The sequence below is a fragment of the Capra hircus genome, chromosome 26 (genome assembly GCF_001704415.2).
Source record: "Capra hircus breed San Clemente chromosome 26, ASM170441v1, whole genome shotgun sequence".
Lineage (NCBI taxonomy): Eukaryota > Metazoa > Chordata > Mammalia > Artiodactyla > Bovidae > Capra > Capra hircus.
Genome location: NC_030833.1, coordinates 6,405,162 through 6,426,287, shown reverse-complemented (window position 1 = coordinate 6,426,287; position 21,126 = coordinate 6,405,162). Strand labels below are relative to the sequence as shown.

Below are 21,126 nucleotides of genomic sequence, written 5' to 3'. Positions count from 1 at the left end.
GCCACAGGGGAGTGGCCGGCTCATGGCCGCAGAGGTTCCTTTTCCACCAGCTGCACACACAGAGAGGCTTAAATTACCTCCACATGATTCCCACCTATCTGGGCTATCCAGTTAAAAAATCATATTCAAAATGTTTGCTATGCAGAGCAACATTTGAAACTGGTTGCTTGCTGCAATTTTCATTTGAGGTGGGGGGAGATTGAGGAAACAAACACCCTTCCCCAAACAGGTGAGAACATGGGCCTCTCAGAATGGCCCAACCATTTCTGCTCCAAGGTTGGATGTATTCTTTGAGTCTTGCTCAACTGGGAAGCGGTTCCCTGGCCTCTCAAAGTTGTCACAGTCAAGTTCTCGGGAAGAATGGCCCCCACATATTTTCACAATAAGAGCTCTGGCTCTGGGAACTCAACTTGAGTCCGAAAAAACACGCTGAGATTAGGGCGGCAATAAATTCTCAATGCAACTCTCTCTTCCTACGGGCCAGACCCCTGAAATAACCTATCTGGGAGGAGGGATAATAAGAGCACAAGTCCTGAGGCTGGGAGAGCTTGGGTTGCAGCAGCAGGCAGGATGGCTGTTGCCTAGTGAGCGAGGGCAGGGCGTGGATGGGATGCGGGCAAGGATGGGCACAGAGGACAGGGCCCAGAGCGAGGAGGCTGACTGGTAAGCTAATTGTCTGAGAGCAGTGGGGCTCCCTTGCAGGTGAGGTTCTTTACGTATCACCCTGGCTGATGGGAGGAGAATGGATTATAGGGGGACAATGGTGGAAGTGGGGGAGAAGATGACCACTTGTGACAGTTTGAGGCAGTAAAAAGATGGAGCCAGGCAAACAGATTCAAGTTGGATGTTTTAACCAAACAACAACAATAAAATAACAATGGATCTGGACCGTCTGCAAAGACGGCAAGTTTAGCAAATTCGGTGACTCAAAAGTTTGATTTATCTTCTTCTTAGTAAAGAAGGCTCATTGTTGACTCAAGCCAGACTCCATGCCTTGGCTCTAAGGCCACGTAATGAGTATTTATGAGCTGAGCCCTGGTCTTGGCTGTGAAAGGTCATCTCTACCATCCTTACGAACAATTTGCGTGGGGATGAAGCACCCGGACCACATCTGCATGGAATACAGCCTCGGAGGGCTGGCTAATATACAGGCTGCAGAACCAACGAGCAAATGAGACAAACGCTGGAAGAATGGACTGAGTCTGACGTACTGAATGTTAATGGGCACAAACGCAAAGTATCGAAATTGAGTCCAAATTGAGCCCGTGGCAGAAGTGAGAGCTAGTATTTATTTTTCTAGAGCTTTAATTGATTCAAGACTCAATAGGAATCCACATCTGGAGATTTTGGAACCTTGGTTCTCACTGAGAGATGCTCAGAGCTCAGGGCTAAGGAAGCAATAACAGGGCTGGCTGTGTTATCCACCAAAATTTAACAATGACTAAGGCAGTAAGGGCACTTGGTACGGCCTCTTAGAGGAGGTATTGAGGTGGGAGTGGTTATAATGAAAAGAAAGTGAAAGTGAAAGTCGCTCAGTCGTGTCCAGCTCTTTGAGACCCCATGGACTATTCAGTACATGGAATTCTCCAGGCCAGAATACTTGAGTGGGCAGCCTTTCCCTTCTCCAGGGGACCTTCCCAACCCAGGGATTGAGCCCAGGTCTCCCACATTGCAGGTGGATTCTTTACCAGCTGAGCCACAAGGAAGCCCAAGAATACTGGAGTGGGTAGCCTATCCCTTCTCCAGCGGATCCGCCCAAACCAGGATATGAACTGGGGTCTCCTGCATTACAGGTGGATTCTTTACCAGCTGAGCTGTCAGGGATGTGGTTACAGTAGAAAGAAATTAAACATGCTTGCTCTAATTAACAAGTGTTCCAACAATTCTGGTTAGTTCCTGATATTCAACTATTACTAGACGCTACAGATGATCCATTGTACTGTTAATACCACCCCCAAGACCGCCACTACCATGGCTTCCAGTAAACCAGGATGGCAGCCTGTCTAGAAGACCCAGAGCAACAGCCCTGGTCTGTTTCAGATTGGCGGCGTTTGAGGAAACCCCACAGGGTCTCCCTGACAGGCTGTGCTATTTGTACTCAATAGACCAAATGCACATTGCTTCTTCTAGAGAAGGCAATGACTTCTACACGTGACTCACAATTATCCATACTAGTGGAGGGGAACAATAGCACAGATAATCCCCAGGGAGGATAATTCAACAATAATTTACATCTGCCTTCAGGATGTATTCTGTGATTTGCTCCAGTAGCAGATTTACAGCCTTCACCTTCCTTAGAGACTGCTGAGGCTTGTGTTAAAATTCGTTTGCATTTTTGAATGACCAGCTGGCGGAGGGGGAGGGCGAAGTCCCAGGAGGGCTGAGTGGCCGGGGCTCTGTGGGTGGGGCGTTAAAAACCTGCAGAGGATGGAACTGGCAAGGAAGGCCCCTGACTGTAGGCACCCTTCCGGAAGCAACTTGGGTTCTCATTAAAATCTAACAGAAAGCCTCGTAAAAATGACAGACAATAGCTCAAGCTGATATTACAGCCGGTGCATACCCCAAGTGCAGATTTATTCCCGCTGCTCCTTGAAGAAAAAAGCACACATCTGCAGAAAAATCTCAGCCTGCAAGCCAGTCTTTGCAATAGTTAACATTTAGTAGGGGCAGAAAAGTGCTAGGAAAACGCAAATGCATTTGCTGCAGTGCATAAACCAGAGGAGTTAGCCAAAGTTACATCGATTTTTGAGTATAAGATAAAGGAAGTGTTAATTCTGGCAGGCAAGCGGCACGGAACTCGAGTACTTTCCTTTCATGTTTACCAAATGGTCTCGTATACAATTCCAATTCTCACATATTCCACTTATTTGAAAATTATTTTTGGTATTGTTTTCATGATACAGATGTGCTTTCTGTCAAAGACATGTTCCCTTCCGTAAAAACAAGCACAGTGTTTTCCAGACAGAAACACCGCGAGTGGCGTCTAAGTGCGTATGATAGCCCCGCCTTTTGATTTAAAGGTTCATTTATGCTTCCATATGCTTTATTAACAAACCACCATGGTTATTTCGGTTTTCTCCATCTCTCTACAAGTTAAAATGACTGGAAATTACTGTGCCAATCACAGGCCTAGGGAGCTGTAAACTTAGTTAAAGAATTAAAATATGGCTGGCCAGGACCAACCAGGCATGCACTTCTAAATGAAATGGCAAACATATCCGAGTGCCGTTTAAACCGTCAAGTTATAAATCTCACAAGGTGGATAACGCGTGTTCAGTGAGGTACTCAAAGCAAGGCGCCTCAGAAACAAAATGCAAATATTCTATTTTTTTTATGACTGTGAAGGCTACGGTCCCATCCCATCTTATCTGAGGTCTGGAATCAAAGGCGAGAGCATTTGAAAGGTAAAGCAAACATGCTCTGGGAGCACAGAGGCTGGTCTCTATGACTCCATCTCTTAACTCTGTCCCTCTAAAAGGGGTGGGGGGAGGAGAAGGAAGATTCTCTGGAGCTGCTGCTGGTGGTGATGCGGGTACTTGTCAAGCCCTGTTCCTGGAGGTTGAGATCTTCACTCCCCCGCTGAGTGTCAATGTCAAGGTCAGCCATAGTGCCTGACACAGGGTGATGGGGAAGAAAAAGGAAAAACGAGGCTGCAAGCACCGGCTGTAGAAACCCTTGGGAGTATATTAACAAAGAGAGGAAGTTAGGGTCACATGGGCAGAATCAGAACGGACAGAATGAATGCAAAATTAAAATGAAAAGTCCTGAAGTGGTTCAGTTAAGAGCAGGTTAGGGGAACACCATCTAGCCACAGCTAACAGGGAAGTTTTAAGAGGGAGAAATTGTTTAGGATAACATTTACTGTTTGGAGAAAAATGATTAGGAATACAAAGAGGCACAATTTTCATAAAGCTTTGAGTGGTAAGCAGTATAACCCTCAAAGTCAGGTAAGATGTGGAACTCTGAAAACCTGCCAAAGTCAGGGGAGAGAGAGTGTTAATTGTTAAGTTGTGCTTATCAAATGTAAGCACAAGTGACATCACATGAAAGAATTCTGGATTTCTTGTCAACAGAGGAAGGGGAAAGACAGAGAAGAGAAATCAGTAAATCACGGATAGCTTCCTATCGGGTTGTGCTCCTTGGAATTCGGGGCCTCTAGCCAGACGGGGCTACCCTTACTCCTTTTTGTGAGTTCGGTTGTGGTCTGCGGAGCCCCTGTGTCACTGATGTAAAAGGGTCAGGCAGCCATTCAGGGTGGAGGTTCCCTGGTGCTGCACCAGCGGTGACCTCTTAGCCCGGAGGCAGATTGCGCTCTTAACTCCCTTGGGCAACCTCTGTCTCCAGTCCTGCCGCAGAAGGGAAGACCTGTGATGTGCAGACCCAGGGCTGGGTGGCCAGAGAGCAGACATCTAGGGGGAGAAGTGGGACGCCCAGATGCCCCATGGTGTCTGGACTAGGGGTAAACATCACACATTTTCAGCCACACTGCTGGACCAAGACCTAGCTCACCCAGGGCAGGCGAGTGGGCAATGGCAGGAAATTCTTCCCCGGTTCTAAAGAAGACCCTAATATTAAACAGACTGGCCGTGGAGAAACCTCCGTATTGTCTTTCTCCTCCCGTAGAAGGAGGGCTGCCCAAGGGTGCGGAGGATCTGGTCCAGTCCTGCGTACCACGGAGGGGTATAATGGTGGGGCAGACTTCTGGGCCAAGCCCAGAAGGTTATCACTGGAGACAGTGAAGGGTGATTTTGAGTCCTCTGAGCCCAGCTCTACCCAGCACAGGTCAGTGAGTCTGACCCTGACGTTTGCAATACAATGATGGAGTTTTCAGTATCTGATTATATTCTGCCTATCTCATATCAACCACCTCTAGATAAAGTGGGTGACTCCAACCCTCAGACACAAATGGTTGAATTTCTCCAGATGGCCTAGCAGTGGGTGTCCCTAGTTGGAGCCCCCGCGCCTCCCCCCACCGTCTCCAGAGATGTAATGTAGGGTTTCCTCCTACCCTTCTTGTGTGGGTCTGGGAGGCCAGTGGGAGCCTGTCATGCAGAGTGAGGCCCGATGTATTTGATCCACATGATCCCCAGGTGCCCGGCAAGTTTTCCACTGGGAAGAATTTGTATCTGTTGGTTGCATTTTTCATTGGCTCCAAAATATAGGTGTTATTTTCAAATGTAATGAGTCCCCTGTTGAAAAAGAAAGAAGAAAAATTACATAACTTTTAAGGGCAGCTTCTTGTTTATGGTTAAAACCCAGTTCTTAATGACAGAATAAAAAAAGAAATACAAATTTATTTATATTCCTGGGTCTGAACTGGAAAGGGCATTTCTGTGCCATATGCTTGCTTTGACTTATTTTGGCAAATATTTTGAAAGACAAGTCTGAGAAGTTTTTCGTTTCAAATATTTTATGGTAAAGAATAGACTGTGTTTAGTCATTATGCCTTTCATTTGTTTTTTACTTCTCGAGGATACATTGCTGAGAAGAGTTGAGACAAAAGATGTTTCATCTGCTTAGTGAGTAATTAGATCTAAATTAGCAGACAAGATTCAGAAGGGAAATATTTATTTATTTATTTTTTTGAGGAAAATTCCTACATCTGAATTATTCAATCTGACCAACAAAATTTCCTAAGTAGTTGAAAGGATTCTGATATAAGGTTGAATATAAACTTATGCTTTTTTTTTTTTAAACTTATTGTTGGGCTTTCCTGGTAGCTCAGATAGTAAGGAATTTGTCTGTAATGTAGGAGACTTCAATTCAATTCCTTGGTTGGGAAGATCCTTTGGAGAAGGGAATGGCTGCCCACTCTAGTATTCTTTTTTTATTTTTATTTTTTACTTAAAAAATTTTTATTTTTACTTTACTTTACAATACTGTATTGGTTTTGCCATACATTGACATGAATCCACCACGGGTGTACATGTGTTCCCAAACATGAACCCCCCTCCCACCTCCCTCCCCACAACCTCCCTCTGGGTCATCCCCATGCACCAGCCCCAAGCATGCTGTATCTTGCATCGGACATAGACTGGCGATTCGATTCTTACATGATAGTATACATGTTTCAATGCCATTCTCCCAAATTATCCCACCCTCTCCCTCTGAGTCCAAAAGTTCGCTATACACATCCGTGTCTTTTTTGCTGTCTTGCATACAGGGTCATCATTCCCATCTTTATAAATTCCATATATATGTGTTAGTATACTGTATTGGTGTTTTTCTTTCTGGCTTACTTCACTCTGTATAATCAGCTCCAGTTTCATCCATCTCATCAGAACTGATTCAAATGTATTCTTTTTAACGGCTGAGTAATACTCCATTGTGTATATGTACCACAGCTTTCTTATCCATTCATCTGCTGATGGACATCTAGGTTGTTTCCATGTCCTGGCTATTATAAACAGTGCTGTGATGAACATTGGGTACATGTGTCTCTTTCAATTCTGGTTTCCTCAGTGTGTATGCCCAGCAGTGGGATTGCTGGGTCATAAGGCAGTTCTATTTGCAATTTTAAAAGGAATCTCCACACTGTTTTCCATAGTGGTTGTACTAGTTTGCATTCCCACCAACAGTGTAGGAGGGTTCCCTTTTCTCCACACCCTCTCCAGCATTTATTGCTTGCAGATTTCCACTCTAGTATTCTTGCTTGGAGAATTTCATAGACAGAGGAGCCTGGTGGGCTGCAGTTCATGGGATTGTAGAGTTGGACATGACTGAGTAACTAACACACATGGTTACCAAAGGAGGGAGAGGAATAAATTAGCAGTTTGAGATGAACAGATACAAACTACTATATAGAGTATCGATAACAACTAGGTCCTACTGTATAACAGAGGGAACTATATTCATTATCTTGCAATAACCTCTAATGGAAAAGAGTCTGTTATACACATAAAATGGAATCACTTTGCTGGACACAAGAAACAAATGCAACACTGTAAGCCAACTATACTTCAGTGAAAGAAAGAATTTTAAAAGGATGCTTTCTTGGGTATTTTGCTTATTTAATTTGTGGGCAATGTGTGAATAAAGGAACCAATTTTAACGTAAGTGCACAAAGCAACAGAACCGTTCCCCGAAGAGCTGAGGTCTGCATCTGGGTCTGTTTGGGCTAAAGGTATACAGCTCTCTAGAGGCCTGAAGAGTGTCTCAGCACCGAGGCCAAGGAGGAGGCCTTCGAATCCACTGATCTGGCTTGAGCTCCAGCTCTGCCACTTCGCGGCTGCGTGGCAGGGCTTGCATAGCAGCAGCGCTTTGTTACTGACAAGGGCAGCGCCAAGGATGAAGCTTCTGTTAATGTACCCATTCAAAGGCTGACCATTTCAGGAAGGTCCTGTGCTTTGTTCATGTGTCTCTCCCCATCCTGGACATCTGTCGCTCTGTGGTATGGAACATAGCACTAATAAGATAACTATGCTTCTTTTGGAGTGACAATAATGAAGAAAGAACCCTTTGTGCTAACATTTACATTTGGGAATAAAAATTCTTTTTTTAAAATTATTTTACTTTATTTATTTATTTGGGCTGTGCAGTATCTTAGTTCTCTGACCAGGGATTGAACCTGAGCCCCCTGCAGTGACAGCACAGAGTCTTAACTACTGGACCACCAAGGAGGCCTCTAAAAGCATAAATTCTTTTAAAAGATAGACACATATGCTAAATATTTTAACTCGCAGAGACAGAAGCTCATGGACCCCAAGGCATGTCTGACCTTCTGGAGAAGGACAGAGCTAAGGCCGTGTCCTTGCTGTTGTTCAGTCACTAAGTCATGTCTTTGTGACCGCAAGGACTGCAGCATGCCAGGCCTCCCTGTCCCTCACTATCTCCTAGAGTTTGCTCAAGTTCATGTCCATTGAATTGGTGATGCTATCCAACCACCTCATCCTCTGCCGCCCTCTTCTCCTTTTACTTTCAATCTTTAATCTTTCCCAGCATTAGGGTCTTTTCCAATGAGTCAGCTGTTCACATCAAGTGGACAAATTATTGGAGCTTCAGCTTCACTGTCAGTCCTTCTAATGAATATTTAAGGTTGCTTTCCTCTAGGATTGACTGGTTTGATTTCCTTGTTGTCCAAGGGGCTCTCAAGAGTCTTCACCAGCACCACAGTTTGGAAGTATCAGCTCTTCAGTGCTCAGCCTTCTCTATGGTCCAACTTACATATCTGTACATGACTACTGGACTATGGGGACCTTATTGGCAAAGTGATATCTCTGCTTTTTAATACATGGTCTAGGTTTGTCATAGCTTTTCTTCCAAGGAGCAAACATCTTCTAATTTCATGGCTGCAGTTATCTTCTGCAGTGATCTTGGAGCCCAAGAAAAGAAAAACTGTCACTAAGGCTGTGTCCTGCTGCTGCTACTGCTGCTAAGTCGCTTCAGTCATGTCTGACTCTGTGCGACCCCATAGATGGCAGGCCATCAGGCTCCACCATTCCTGGGATTCTCGAGGCAAGAACACTGGAGTGGGTTGCTATTTCCTTCTCCAATGCATGATAGTGAAAAGTGAAAGTGAAGTTGCTCGGTTGTGTCCGACTCTTAGCGACCCCATGGACTGCAGCCTACCAGGCTCCTCCACCCATGGGATTTTCCAGGCAAGAGTACTGGAGTGGGGTGCCATTGCCTTACTTCCTGGAAATGAGCCATGTCAGCTTCCTTCAAGTGATAGGGAAGCATCAGCCTACAGGTTGGCTTTTATCTTTCTCTTTTCCAATGTGGAACAGGAAATTCTTTAAACAGGCTCTTCCTGATGTTGACATTAGCTTTTCTTTGGAGAAATGGAAATTTGGGTAACAATAAACTGGCAGCTCCGAGAGTTCCCACACATCTAGCAACTTCCGTCACCAATCAAGTTGACCACAATCACAAAGGAACACAATTTTCATGCAAAATTCATCTGATTGTAAATAGACACTTAAAACACACTGCCTCTCAACCTTTTTTGAGACATGAATCTCCTTATACGCTCCCCAGGAGAATTCACACATACATAGATACATAATATTTTGCAGAAAACTTAAGAAGATTCAAAACCATGGATGAGATCCATGGACTCCAGGTTTCGGGAGCCAGTTCTCACCGATGATTTATGTAGCCTCAACCCAAGGATTTGAGAAATAGCTTAGTCTTTAAGTAACAGCTGAAAAAGTCAGGTGCTCCATGAGTTTCCTTCAGATAATCTGAGCTTGTTCCCAAAGGAAAGAGATTGGAAAATATCTTCCACGATTTCTCCTTCGTTTGTTCAGCCATTCAGTCATCCTGCACTTAGTGATAACCTACTTACAAGTGACCATTTAATCATTCTTATATTTTAATGGAATGACTGTATTCCTACTCAAATGGCATAAAAGGAGAAGGAACGAATAAGGCAAATATTTATTTTGAACACAACTGGTAAACCCACACACACTGATCAGTTCATTATTATTCAACTGGCTTACTCCACAGGTCCTGGTTTTGTGAAGTCTCAAAAGCAGCGGAAGGAACAGCACAGTCATGCTCAGGATGATCCCAGCCTCGCTGAAACGATGGCACTGGGGCACACGAGGCACTTGGGAACCATTGGGGAGTGAAGCTGTATGTTACCAACACTGGCGGCATAGCTGCTCAGAGATGGGGAACCAGTGCTCTGGAGTCACTGAGGATGTTTCAGCTTATTTCGAATCCCACAGATCGACAGAAAGCCCTTGCACAGAGCGTTCTCTTATACTCCCCCACCCCCTCCAACTAGTGTCTTCAGGAATCTCAAAACAGCATAGAGGCATGGCTCTGGCCATCAACTCTTGGGAGGCTTGTATGTTTTTTTTTCTTTGAAAAGTTCTTTGTGAACTAAAACTTAGATTCCTAAGTTAAGAATGGGTAGTAGGAGATTTCTGTTTATTAAAGTTGATTTTGTAAAAGCCTCAATTAAGAAAAAGGTCTTTTAAAAAAGAGGCCAGGACAAAGTGGAAAATGAATAATACACTTGGAGGGAAAAGAGAGATTGGCTAGAAAACTGACTTTCCAGCCCCAAAAAGAAAATGACACCAACGTCTCATCTTGTATTGCAACATTTTCTATTTTGCATTAGATTTCAATAAGCTGAAAACTTACAGTAAAACATGTCACCAAGTTCTACTCATAAGAAGCATATGACTGAAGAAGTTTTTCTACTTAATGGAAAATTTCTAGAAATTGTTATTCAGTCATAAAATTGTTCTGGTATCTCCTTTTATCTTTTAAGTCATCCAAGGGCCAGATGTTGAGAAACTGGGGTGAAGTCTTTCCCTCTGCTGCAAACCATTGGCAGCCTAGAATACGTCTTAATTAAATAATTGCTTTGGCCTGTCTTGTGTATAATTAATCACTTAGCTCTAGAGATTGCTGGAAACCACAGTGGACACAAAATTCAAGGATTCAGGGTTTCTGAGATTTAAAATTTGATGTTCTCACAGCCCTTTCTGGCCCCAAGCTAGATAAGCAGATGTGATTTAAGTTGCATGTCATAGGTAGTTCGTTGTAAACTTGGGAGTTGGAAGTATCTCAGAGTGAGGGATTTAAATCCAGCAGACTTCGAAAGTGGGGCTCTTTTCCCACCAGTAGAGGAGGGGGAAAGCTTCAAAGTCCGTTTCCAGTGTCTGGGAGAGATGAAGAGTTTGGGTATCTTCTCCCTGGGGGGATTAGGCGGCAGAGGGGAACACTGGACCAGCCCTTATGGGGAGGGTAAGGCCACCTTCCAGGGCAGTCAGAGCTAGTGAATGGGGGGGAGCAGAGGAGAGGGGGCGGTTGAGGGTGAGGATGGCCACCCCTCACGGCACCCTGCCTAGGATACATCTGGTCATTTTCCCCACTGTCAAGGCCACACAGGTAGCTGGAGACACAGGTGGGACCCAATCTTGACCCATGTATCTGAAGCTTGAGGTGGTCAACTCCCACACTCCCCTGCCTGCCTCCTTCTGGTGCTGTTTCAAGAGGGATGTGGAGGCCAGAACAGGGCTGACCTTGATAGAGGGCAGAGGTCAAAAGGAAAAGGGCCAGAGAAGTGGAGTTACTGCTCTGAAAATAGCCAGCCTTATTTTAAATGTTAGAATCTTACTGTTTCTCTTTCAGTGGAAACAAAGAGAAATCTATTAAAATTTTAAGTTGATTCTGTTAGCTTTCAAAGTGATAACTCAGGGGACCTGTACTTCCTCAAGACAAGTTTTGTTCTTCTTAAAATTCAGTTTTTAATTTTCAAAGCAATGGTGCATGAGGCAGTAACACAGCTTAATGGTGCTGTTCTTAGTATGATTTTTCATACCACTCCCAGGCAAACAGGGTAGGGGCACGTGGATTTTGATGACCTGTAATAAGACGATGATTCAAAAATATGAATTGATCTGGCTACTTCCATGTTCAGCTGCTAACTGAATTTTCTTGGAAAAAGACTTTTAGGCTCAACACTGTGCTTCCAGGACTTCCCAGCAGTCTCAGTGGTAAAGAATTCACCTGCAGATGTAGGAGACACAGGGGACGCAGGTTTGATCCCTAGATCGGGAAGTCCTCTGGAGTAGGAAGTGGAAAGCCGCTCCAGTATTCTTGTTACAGAGGAGCCTGGTGGGCTACAGTGCATGGGGTAGCAAAGAGTCAGACACGACTAAGCACGCACTTGTGTGCACACATAAGGTGCTGTCAATCATGAGTTGGAATGAAATTCAATTTTAGTTCCTTTATGGGAGGAGCTCACGGGCAAAAACAATATCCCACCCTATCTGTGTTTGAAACACAGGGGTAGCAGCAGTGATACTAGTGAACCCATTAGTATCGTCAGGCGTTTTTTTTTTAAATTTTTTGGCTGCGCCACATGGCATGTGGGAATCTTCGTTCCCCCACCAGGGATCGAACCGTGCCACCTGCAAGGGAAGTACAGCGTCTTAACCACTGGGCTCCCAGGGAAGTCCCTGGGCTTAACTTCAAAAAGTAATTTCCATGTGAAATACTCATGTGCAATCAAAACAAACACTCATTATCCCCTACTATGTGCAAAATGCTGGGCCGTCTCCCGTGGTACCCATAAAGACGTCTCACCTGCGATTCCTGTTTCGAATGTAATTTATAACCAGGTTTGGGAGACATGACCAAAGAGGGAAAACAAGCTGTCATAAAAGATTTTAAGAATACCTCTTGCTGGCACATCAATAATAAAAATAGCAGCTACGATTGATGGCTACCCTGAGCCAGGCTCCTTTTAAAAACAACAGCTATACTGAGAACTAATTCACCAACCATTAAGCGTCCTCTTCTAAAGCATGCAATTCCATGGATTTTAGTATATTCACTGAGTTGTACAAACAGCATCCCCCTCTACCCCTGAACACTGTCATCACCCACGAAGCAAACCCTGTTCCATTAGTAGTCATTGCTCAGCTGCCCCCGCCCCCATGCATCAGGCTCTTGAATTTTGCAAATGTGATTCATTTCAGGATCTCAAGATGAGATTATTCTGGACTTAGGGTAGAACCTAAATTCGGTGAGGTGTGTCCTCGTAAGAGATGGAAAAAGGAGAAGCACAGGGACCCAGGGATGAAGGTCATGTGGACAGAGGCAGAAACGGCAGAGATGTGGCCACAAGCCCAGGAACGCTGAGGACAGCCAGGAGCCAGGCATGGACGGATTCTCCCGCAGAGCCTGCAGAAGGAGCTAACCCTGCCAGCACCTTGGTTCAGACTTCTGGCTTCCGGCCCCACAAGAGGAGACCCTGCTGGTGCTTTAAGCCCTCTAGTGTGTGGTCCTGTGTTAAGTCAGGGCTAGGAAATGAACACGGCCCACAGCTGGACCTGGCTCCCCAGCCTGCTCCCCTGTCCTTGGCCACTCTGGAGGGTCAGCCCCTCTCCTGTGTCACCGAGGGCTTGTGCCAGGGTGGGCACCACTGACTTCCAAGTGCAAAATTCCAGAGCAACTCAGAGCTGCCCACAGGCCAGCAGGCAGCCCAGCATGGTTGATAAACGGCTTGTGGGAAATGGGGGGCCTTGAAGGGAGCTCTGGGGGGACCTGGAGATGTGGGGCAGCTCGGGAACCAAGTGAGGGGTTGAAGGAGCAGGAGAGCAGGTGAAACAAAGGTCTGAGTGTGCTCAGAATGCGTTGACTGAAAGAGAGACACATGCGGATGGACAGCAGGGCCTGCAGAAGGGGGGCAGGCCTGGGGCCTGGACAGTGGTCAGCCACGGGCAAGGCGCTGAACTTGGCTGTAGCCCGTGGGCTGCCCCTGTGGCCACATCACTTCCTGTGCTACACACGCTTCGTGCCGATAACGATGCCGACTCTTCTAGGCACCTCCAGCTCCCAGCCCCCTGGACCTGGTTCCTGCTGGCTCCTCTTCCTCTGCCTTCCCCACCTCCATCCCGGCCTTGACCAAATCCACTGGCTCCCTCTCTTGTAACCGCTGGTGACCCCCACCCTCTGGCCCGCAGGATGCCAGCTGCCTTAGGGCTACATCTCCCGCCAGAGGCTTCCACCATCCCGGGCAGCCCTCAGACAGAGGCTTCTAGGCTGACCCTGTGAGGTCCATGCCCACCATCCCTTCCTGCATGGTTCCCTGGGCCCCTCTGCTGAGTTTCTTGCATGGTTCTGTGTGACCTACTTCGTGGCCCTGGCTTTGTTACATTAAAATGATGCCTGGCTGGGTAGGGATGGCATGTGAGGAGGTGATGGATAAATGCCCGTGGAAACACTGTTGAACAAGCCTGGGAGTGAAAAAGAGGCTCTGATGTGTACAGCTTATGGAGCTGTGTGGTTTGGAGTGCAGAGGGTGGCGGGACTTAGATGATCAAGCAGTGTTTTTGAAACACGACCTTCTGGAATGTGCAAGATGGTCGAGAAGGGAAGGGTGGAGGCAGGAAGTGTGGGTGGGAGGCAATTTAAAAACCTGGGCGGGAGGGCTGCTCGGGGGTGGCAGTGGGGAAATGGGGAAAGGGGGATGCTGTAAGCAGGGGGTGGGGGAGGCAGACAGGGGCTGGGGCCCTGCGGGAGGTATTCAGAGACCCCCAGGCGCCCCACTTAGGAGCCTGGGATGGGCTGGACCTGTAATGGAAAAGACTTTAGGAAGGGAGCCTGTCTGGGGATTGAGGAGTTGGGATTTGGACCTTCCACGCTTTGAATGAGAGTGGGGCCTGGGAGAATTGAGACTTGACCTTGGGGTCCTGCAGGGTGGGGACCAGAGCAGCCTTGGAGATGGTGTGTACAGGTTCCGAGCCCAGCTGTGGCCCCCACAGATGTTTACACAGGATGACAGAATGAGTGTCTCCATGGGAAGAAGGGGAAGGGAGCAGAAGAGCCCTGGGCAGAGATGGTTGTGGCCTGCGGGGTGAAGGGAGGCCAGTGTAGCCCAGACGAATAGAAGCTATAGGAGCAGAAGGCCACAGAACAGAGGTCAAGGCCAAATTCACTTCATTTCCACTCTAATCTAATTTCTTTCTTAATATGATCTACTACGCTTCAAAGAATTTTTTATTTTAATAAACTTTGGACTGGCTAGAATTAAATTTCACTGCCCACCTGATGGCCTGGGGACAGTGCATTGATTCCACCAGCATATATTGAGCATTTATAATGTGCCAGGTTCTAGGCAGAGTCCAGGGTGGGCCGAGGGCCCTGCCTTTCTAGCAGACAGGCCAGCACAGGCAAGGCCATCTCCAGGTGCCTGACTTTTCAGCCCCTTAGACCACTGTGCCCTGGGTCATTTGGGTTGAGCTGTGAGACCTGGAGAACCCACATCCACCTGTATTGGCAAGCATTCAAGTCCAGCTGCGAGGTACCAGGGAGGCCAGCCACCCAGCAACATCTTCACCCCACAGCAACCCTTCACCCCTGGTCCTACAGGAGGGCTGAGCCCCATTTCCCAGCTCCAGTCTTGCTCCCTCCATCTTGCTTTCCTCCTAAGATCCTTTGTTCACTTTCTCAACTGAGATTTCTGGTCAACTTCTTCAAAGGGATCAATTCAATTTAGTGGTTGTTCAGTCGCTCAGTTGTGTCCGACTCTTTGCAACCCCATGGGCTGCAGCACACCAGGCTTCCCTGTCCATTACCATCTCCTGGAGTTTACTCAAACTCATGTCCATCAAGTCGGTGATGCCATCCAACCATCTCATCCTCTGTTGTCCCCTTCTCCTCCTGCCTTCAATCTTCCCCAGCATCAGGGTCTTTTTAATGAGTCGGCTCTTCACAACAGGTGGTCAAAGTATTGGAGCTTTAGCTTCAGCATCAGTCCTTCCAATGAATATTCAGGACTGATTTCCTTTAGCACTAACTGGTTTGATCTCCTCGCTGTCCAAGGGACTCTCAAGAGTCTTCTCCAGCACCACAGTTCAAAAGCATCAATTTTTTGGCACTCAGCCTTCTTTATGGTCCAACTCTCACATCCATACACGACTCCTGGGAAAAGCATAGCTTTGACTATATAACAGGCTCTCAGCACGTCTTAGATGTGGGAGGCAGCGTGAGATAGTTTCAAAAATTCAATTAAACAAAAATATTCAGATGTGAGCTTATTTGCTAATTGAATAAGTACACACATTGCCGTGTTCCTTTAATGTTTTGTATGTATTTTAATTATGTAATATAAAGTTTACTGCACTAAATTTTATACAATGAAATTGACTATAATACAAAATGCAGGAATACTTCTTGCCTCCCAACACTATTGAAAAATAGTCAACCAACTTATTTTTCAAAAGATAGAGTTGACTAGTGCTGTGGTCCGTGGAATCAGAAATAACGATTATAATGAAAGTAATCATTTTGTGAGCGTGTGCTATGCTCAGGTACTATAAACCCCACTTAAAAATGCAACTGTCATTACAATGAATGCCTAGTTTACAGCTCTACCAGCTTCCTCATCCATCTTCTGAATGCTTTTCCTTACGTCTGTTCAAGCAAAAAGGTGGTTCCTTAAGAAATGAAGCCTAATTTTAACCATCATGGCTGCAGGGGATGGGAAGACTCTTGGCTTAATCCAAAAATGTGAGCCCCCGAGACTCCTTGTACCAGATTTCTGAGTAGGAACTGAGAGGCTGGGAGCGAGAGAACAAGGAGACCTGGCGAGAGACAGTTGCTTCCCTCCAGGATCTCACGCTTTCTCTGGCCAGGGTGGTGTTTGTGAATCAAATCAGGACACGGGGACATGGCTGTGTGGATGCTCCAGTGGGAGTGAGCCAGGGCTGGACATTTGTACCATCACAAAACACAGCCGCTGAGCTGCTCTCGGGGGTGAGGGCAGCGTTCTCTCCCCATCATTGCAACAGTTTCGTACCCGTCCCTGCCAGTGCTGTGGAGCAGCCGCTGGTCACAGTGGTACTCCTGGGCTAGGAACTCAGGAGCAGGGGATGAAGCAGGCGGCAGCGAGAGCAAACAAGAGAGAGATCAGGAGAGCCAGGAGTGCTGCGCTGAAACCGTGCTAGGGAGGGCAGGGCATCTAGGGGAGACGTATGATATGGTACAAAACTAACTTACGGCCTGAACTTCCCGTTTCACTTGGAGTCCTTTCAAAGGAAGGATAAGCTCCATGGCTCAGCTAGTTGTTATGACCTATTTTCCACGTTGCACTTCATTCCCTCCATTAAAGAGCTGTTTCCGCTTTAATCCCCCTGTCTATTGGGATCTCCAGGCCTTTCTCCTTATCTGTCCCCCTTTGAGACTGAAATGAAGAAGGATGACTTGTTTGCTTCCTCCCTCTCTTCTCTCTTCCAGGATGGAGCTCTCCCTGCCTGCCCATCTTTGATCAGCCCTTTTTGAAGCAAAGCAGGATGTTCCTTCTCTGCTTTTTCTCTGCAGGACTGTAATCTGCTGGGCTCTAATTAATGCGTCCCCCAGGACGCTCGACTTTTCCTCCACATTCCTAGCTCTGAATGTATTCTGGGGTCACACCACATTTCACTTGATTTTTAATCCCTATTTTCTTTCTCAAACTCTGCCAGGCTGGTGCTGCTCCAGTTGCGTCTGTATCCCCCCTTGCAACTGATTCTTCCGCCAGGGAGCAGTTGATCAAATACAGCTTTGTCCCCGGTCTGATTCTCCCCTCGCAAGATCACAGAGTTGACTGTATTAACTCCGGAATTTCTCTGTTGACGCACCATCTGCTGCTTCTGCAGCAACAGCACAAAGATCTGGGAAGCTGACATTCTCCAGAGCGCCATCCCCATGCAGTGAGCTCCGTCAGGCTTCCCACCCGGCCTTGGTGGTCGACCCCAGACGCCACAACACTTGTTCCCCCAACTTTCCCCGAAACCCCGGCCACAAGTATTTCACAGGATCCCTCTGCCAAACTGTGGTCTGTGCCTGGTGCCCAGGAGGGAACGATCTCCAGGTGCTGGAGACAGGAGGTGGGCTGCCGAGACTCAGCCCCTCTGGGTAAGCTGGTCGGAGAGAGGGACCCCTCTGTGTGGGGCCGTGACAGTTACCTGCACTTTTCAGGGAGGTGGGCCCGGGATGAAGGATGTGGAGCAGAGAGGCAGCAGCAAGGCCAAGCGCAGGGGGTGGACCTGTCCTGTTTAAATATCACTCAGGATGCTCTGTCCACCCAGCCCTTCATCTTCATGATTTAAAGCCAGTTAGTTAATATCACAGGTTTGGCCACCTCTGTACTCAGCTCACCTGCCTCTCTGCTCAGTCCGTCGCTTGCTTTGTCTCCTAGCGAGAAGAGGCCCTTTTCATTTTTATGAAGCAAGCAGTTGAAATGCAGATACCTAACGTCCTATTTTTTTTTTTTCAACACCAGAAATTGTTTAGCATGGAGCCACATGGACAAAAGATAGTCCCCAAATCCTTGGATGCTGAAAAGCAGCCAATGTACAGGCCTGAGGATGACCTTGAAAGAGGGGCAGCCAAAGAAGGCACGCTGCCAGGGTAGGGGCGGTGGGGACAGACAGGGGTGGTCCTGAGGAGGTGGGGGGCACGTGGCTCTCAAGTTGTCACGAGAGGACTCCTGGGTCCTGTGGGGGGGAGGCCCGCCCACTGCATTACTCTTTTAGAGAAACTGGAGAAGGGGGGTGGTCCACGGTAGCTGTGGTTAAGAGCAGAGTTGTCACCATCAAGGTCACTTACCTGAGACCAGAACAAGTGCTGAGACTGACGGTCGATCCAGAAAAGCCTTGCACGCGCCCATGGTAGTAACAGTGACCCTGAAAAGACAAGACAGCCGTTCAGTCACGATGCCTTCCTGCCCACTCACAATAAAACCACCGTCTCCAATCACTTTGCTTTCAGCAAAGGAATTCCCTTCGGCATAAGATATTGAACCAGTGGTCTTAATGTTTCATGCCAGCCCCACGTGACCCAGCCAGGATCCATGGCAGGAATATCTGATTTGCTTACGAGATTATCAGTAGGGTCTTTAATCGCATCCCGGTTTCATTTTTGTCTCTCTGAAACCCTTCAGGAAAGCCCTGATGCGGAAGGTTTGACACAGTCCAGCAGCTGAACAAATCACATGGCCATTGCCATTTCCCACGCATGTAAATTGTCTTTTGTAATGAGACGAGGAACCGTATGGGGTATTTAAGCACACTGTGAAATGCTATAAAGTGAGGCCTAAATCTATGATTTAGGAAAACAGAAAAGGAGATGGGAGGAAGGAGGGGTGAGGACAGAGAGAAGGTTCCTGGACGAATTGCCCAACTGAGAGCAGAAAGGCTCTCTTAGCAGGAGAGAAAAATAAGAAGGTCTTCAAAGGCAAAAATCCCTGGGTGACGAGCCTGCAAGATTCCATTTCTTTAATCATGTCACTTGCAAAAAGAAATCACAGCATGGACACCTCCTTAGTGAAGACAGATACCTGTCTGGAATCAAGGTTAATTTTATCGTTGAATAAAGGTTACGTTGCAGCGCCAATTAAGTGGCTGGCTGGCTAAGTGCACTCGGCACTCCTCATTGAAAGCATCCAAAGGCCACCGGCGTGTGGTCCCCAGCAGTGGGCTGCGTCTTCCAAGGGGCAGGGGAAGTGGGCGCTGGAGTTTCAGCCTCAGCACACAGCTCCTTCAGTCAGGACTCACTTTTCCAGGGCAGGGCTGGGTGTCCCGTTGTCCTGCCTGATAGAGACAATGTTCCAAAGACCACCTTGACTGTGCTAAGAAAGGGGACTGGAGGAGACTGGGTGGCCAGGGAAATCCGATGATACCGTGAGAAAGGGGCCACGATGATCTCTTTGTCAATGAACCGAGGACAAACTTCTGGGATCATCTGAAAGGCAGCTGGAGGAGGAAGATGGGAGTGCTGCAGGGCATTTGTTCTTTGGACTTTCTCTTGTTGATTCTGGAAGTCCTTTACATATTCAGGATATTAACACTTTGCCTGTTACTATGTGAGAAATGTCTTTTTACCTGACTTACGGTATCTTTTGTTGTACAGACTTTCCAGTTCTCCTAAAGTCAAATTGATATACCTTGGGTATTACTTTAGACGGCTTTCTTCAAGGTTACTCAGATATCCTCTCTTGTTTTCTATTTCTATAGTCCGAGGATTAGCTCTTTAAATTGGACTTTTTTCTTGTGTAGGTGTGAGGTTGCAATCTAACTTGCCCCATGAACCAAGAGCCAGCTGTCCTTCACCACCTTGTTCCTTTTCTTAGTCCCCTTGTCGTGTATTGAATAACCATGCATGTATCTGGGTCTGCCTCTGTTCTCTGTGCTAGTCCACTGAGGCAGACTTCTCTCAGTCCATTCCTGAGCCGACTCCACAGTTTTATTTATTTTATTTATTTAATTTTAATTTTTACTTTATTTTACTTTACAATACTGTATTGGTTTTGCCATACATTGACATGAATCCACCACGGGTGTACATGCGTTCCCAAACATGAACCCCCCTCCCACCTCCCTCCCCATAACATCTCTTTGGGTCATCACCGTGCACCAGCCCCAAGCATGCTATATCCTGCGTCGGACATAGACTGGCGATTCGATTCTTACATGATAGTATACATGTTTCAATGCCATTCTCCCAAATCATCCCACCCTCTCCCTCTCCCTCTGAGTCCAAAAGTCCGCTATACACATCTGTGTCTTTTTGGCTGTCTTGCATACAGGGTCGTCATTGCCATCTTTCTAAATTCCATATATATGTGTTAGTATACTGTATTGGTGTTTTTCTTTCTGGCTTACTTCACTCTGTATAATTGGCTCCAGTTTCATCCATCTCATCAGAACTGATTCAAATGTACTCTTTTTAATGGCTGAGTAATACTCCACTGTGTATATGTACCACAGCTTTCTTATCCATTCATCTGCTGGACTCCACAGTTTTAATTCCTGTTTTTCTATAGGAACATTTTGATATCAGAGTAAGTTCTCTCTTTCGATTGTGATTCCTTGCACGTACCATAAAATCACCCTTTTAAAAGCATGCTATTACGGGACCTTCCCAATGTTGTACCACCATCACATCTAATTCCAAAACATTTTCATCATCCACAGAAACCTCACACCCATTAGCAGTCACTTTCCATGATGCCCTCCCCCAGCAACCACTAAGCTACTTCCTGTCTCTATGAATTTGCCTCTTCTGTTCATTTCATGTAAGTGGAATTGTACACAACGTGGCCTTTTGTGTTTGACTTCCTTCACTTAGCATAATGTTATCAAGGTCCATTCATGCTGTAGCATTGAAGTGAGTATTGGGACTTCATTCCTCTTTATCGCTGAATAAATTGACATTGTGTACATAGGTGTGTCCGACTCTTTGTGACCCCATGCACCATAGCCTGCCAGGCGTCTCTGTCTGTGGGATTTCCCAGGCAGGAATGCTAGGGTGGGTTGACATTTCCTCCTCCAGGTAATCTTCCTGACCCAGGGATTGAACTCAAGTCTCCAGCATTGGGAGGCAGATTTTTTTTTTCCACTAAGCCACCAGGGAAGCCCAAAATGACGTTGTAGGGATATACCAAACTTTGTTTTCCCGTTCAACACTTGATAGGACTCTGGGCTGTTTCCACTTTCCGGCTGTTTTGAATAGTGCTGCCATGAACACGTGCCTACAGGTTTTAGTGTGGATGTGTTTTTGGTTCTCTTGGGTACATACTGGGGTAGGTATATGGTTATAAATGGGCAGGTGGGATTGCTAGATTCTATGGAGACTCTGTCAACACTGTGAAGCCCTGCTGACCTTTCTTCCAAGCAG

General features: G+C 46.6%; 1 protein-coding gene across 2 annotated transcripts in view; it reads right to left on the bottom strand.

Moving 5' to 3' along the window:
• ADAM12 (ADAM metallopeptidase domain 12) overlaps window positions 1-21,126 on the bottom strand; it is a 394,156-nt gene that overhangs the window by 109,546 nt on the left and 263,484 nt on the right. For both annotated transcript variants that reach the window (XR_001917324.1, XM_018041560.1), the window contains exons 5-6: window positions 18,058-18,134; window positions 5,009-5,189 (exon numbers count right to left, since the gene is read on the bottom strand). Coding sequence is in view for 1 of the 2 variants with exons in the window: in XM_018041560.1 (XP_017897049.1) it covers window positions 5,009-5,189; window positions 18,058-18,134 (258 nt within the window). In the remaining variant the exon portion in view is untranslated. The remainder of the gene's footprint in view (window positions 1-5,008; window positions 5,190-18,057; window positions 18,135-21,126) is intronic.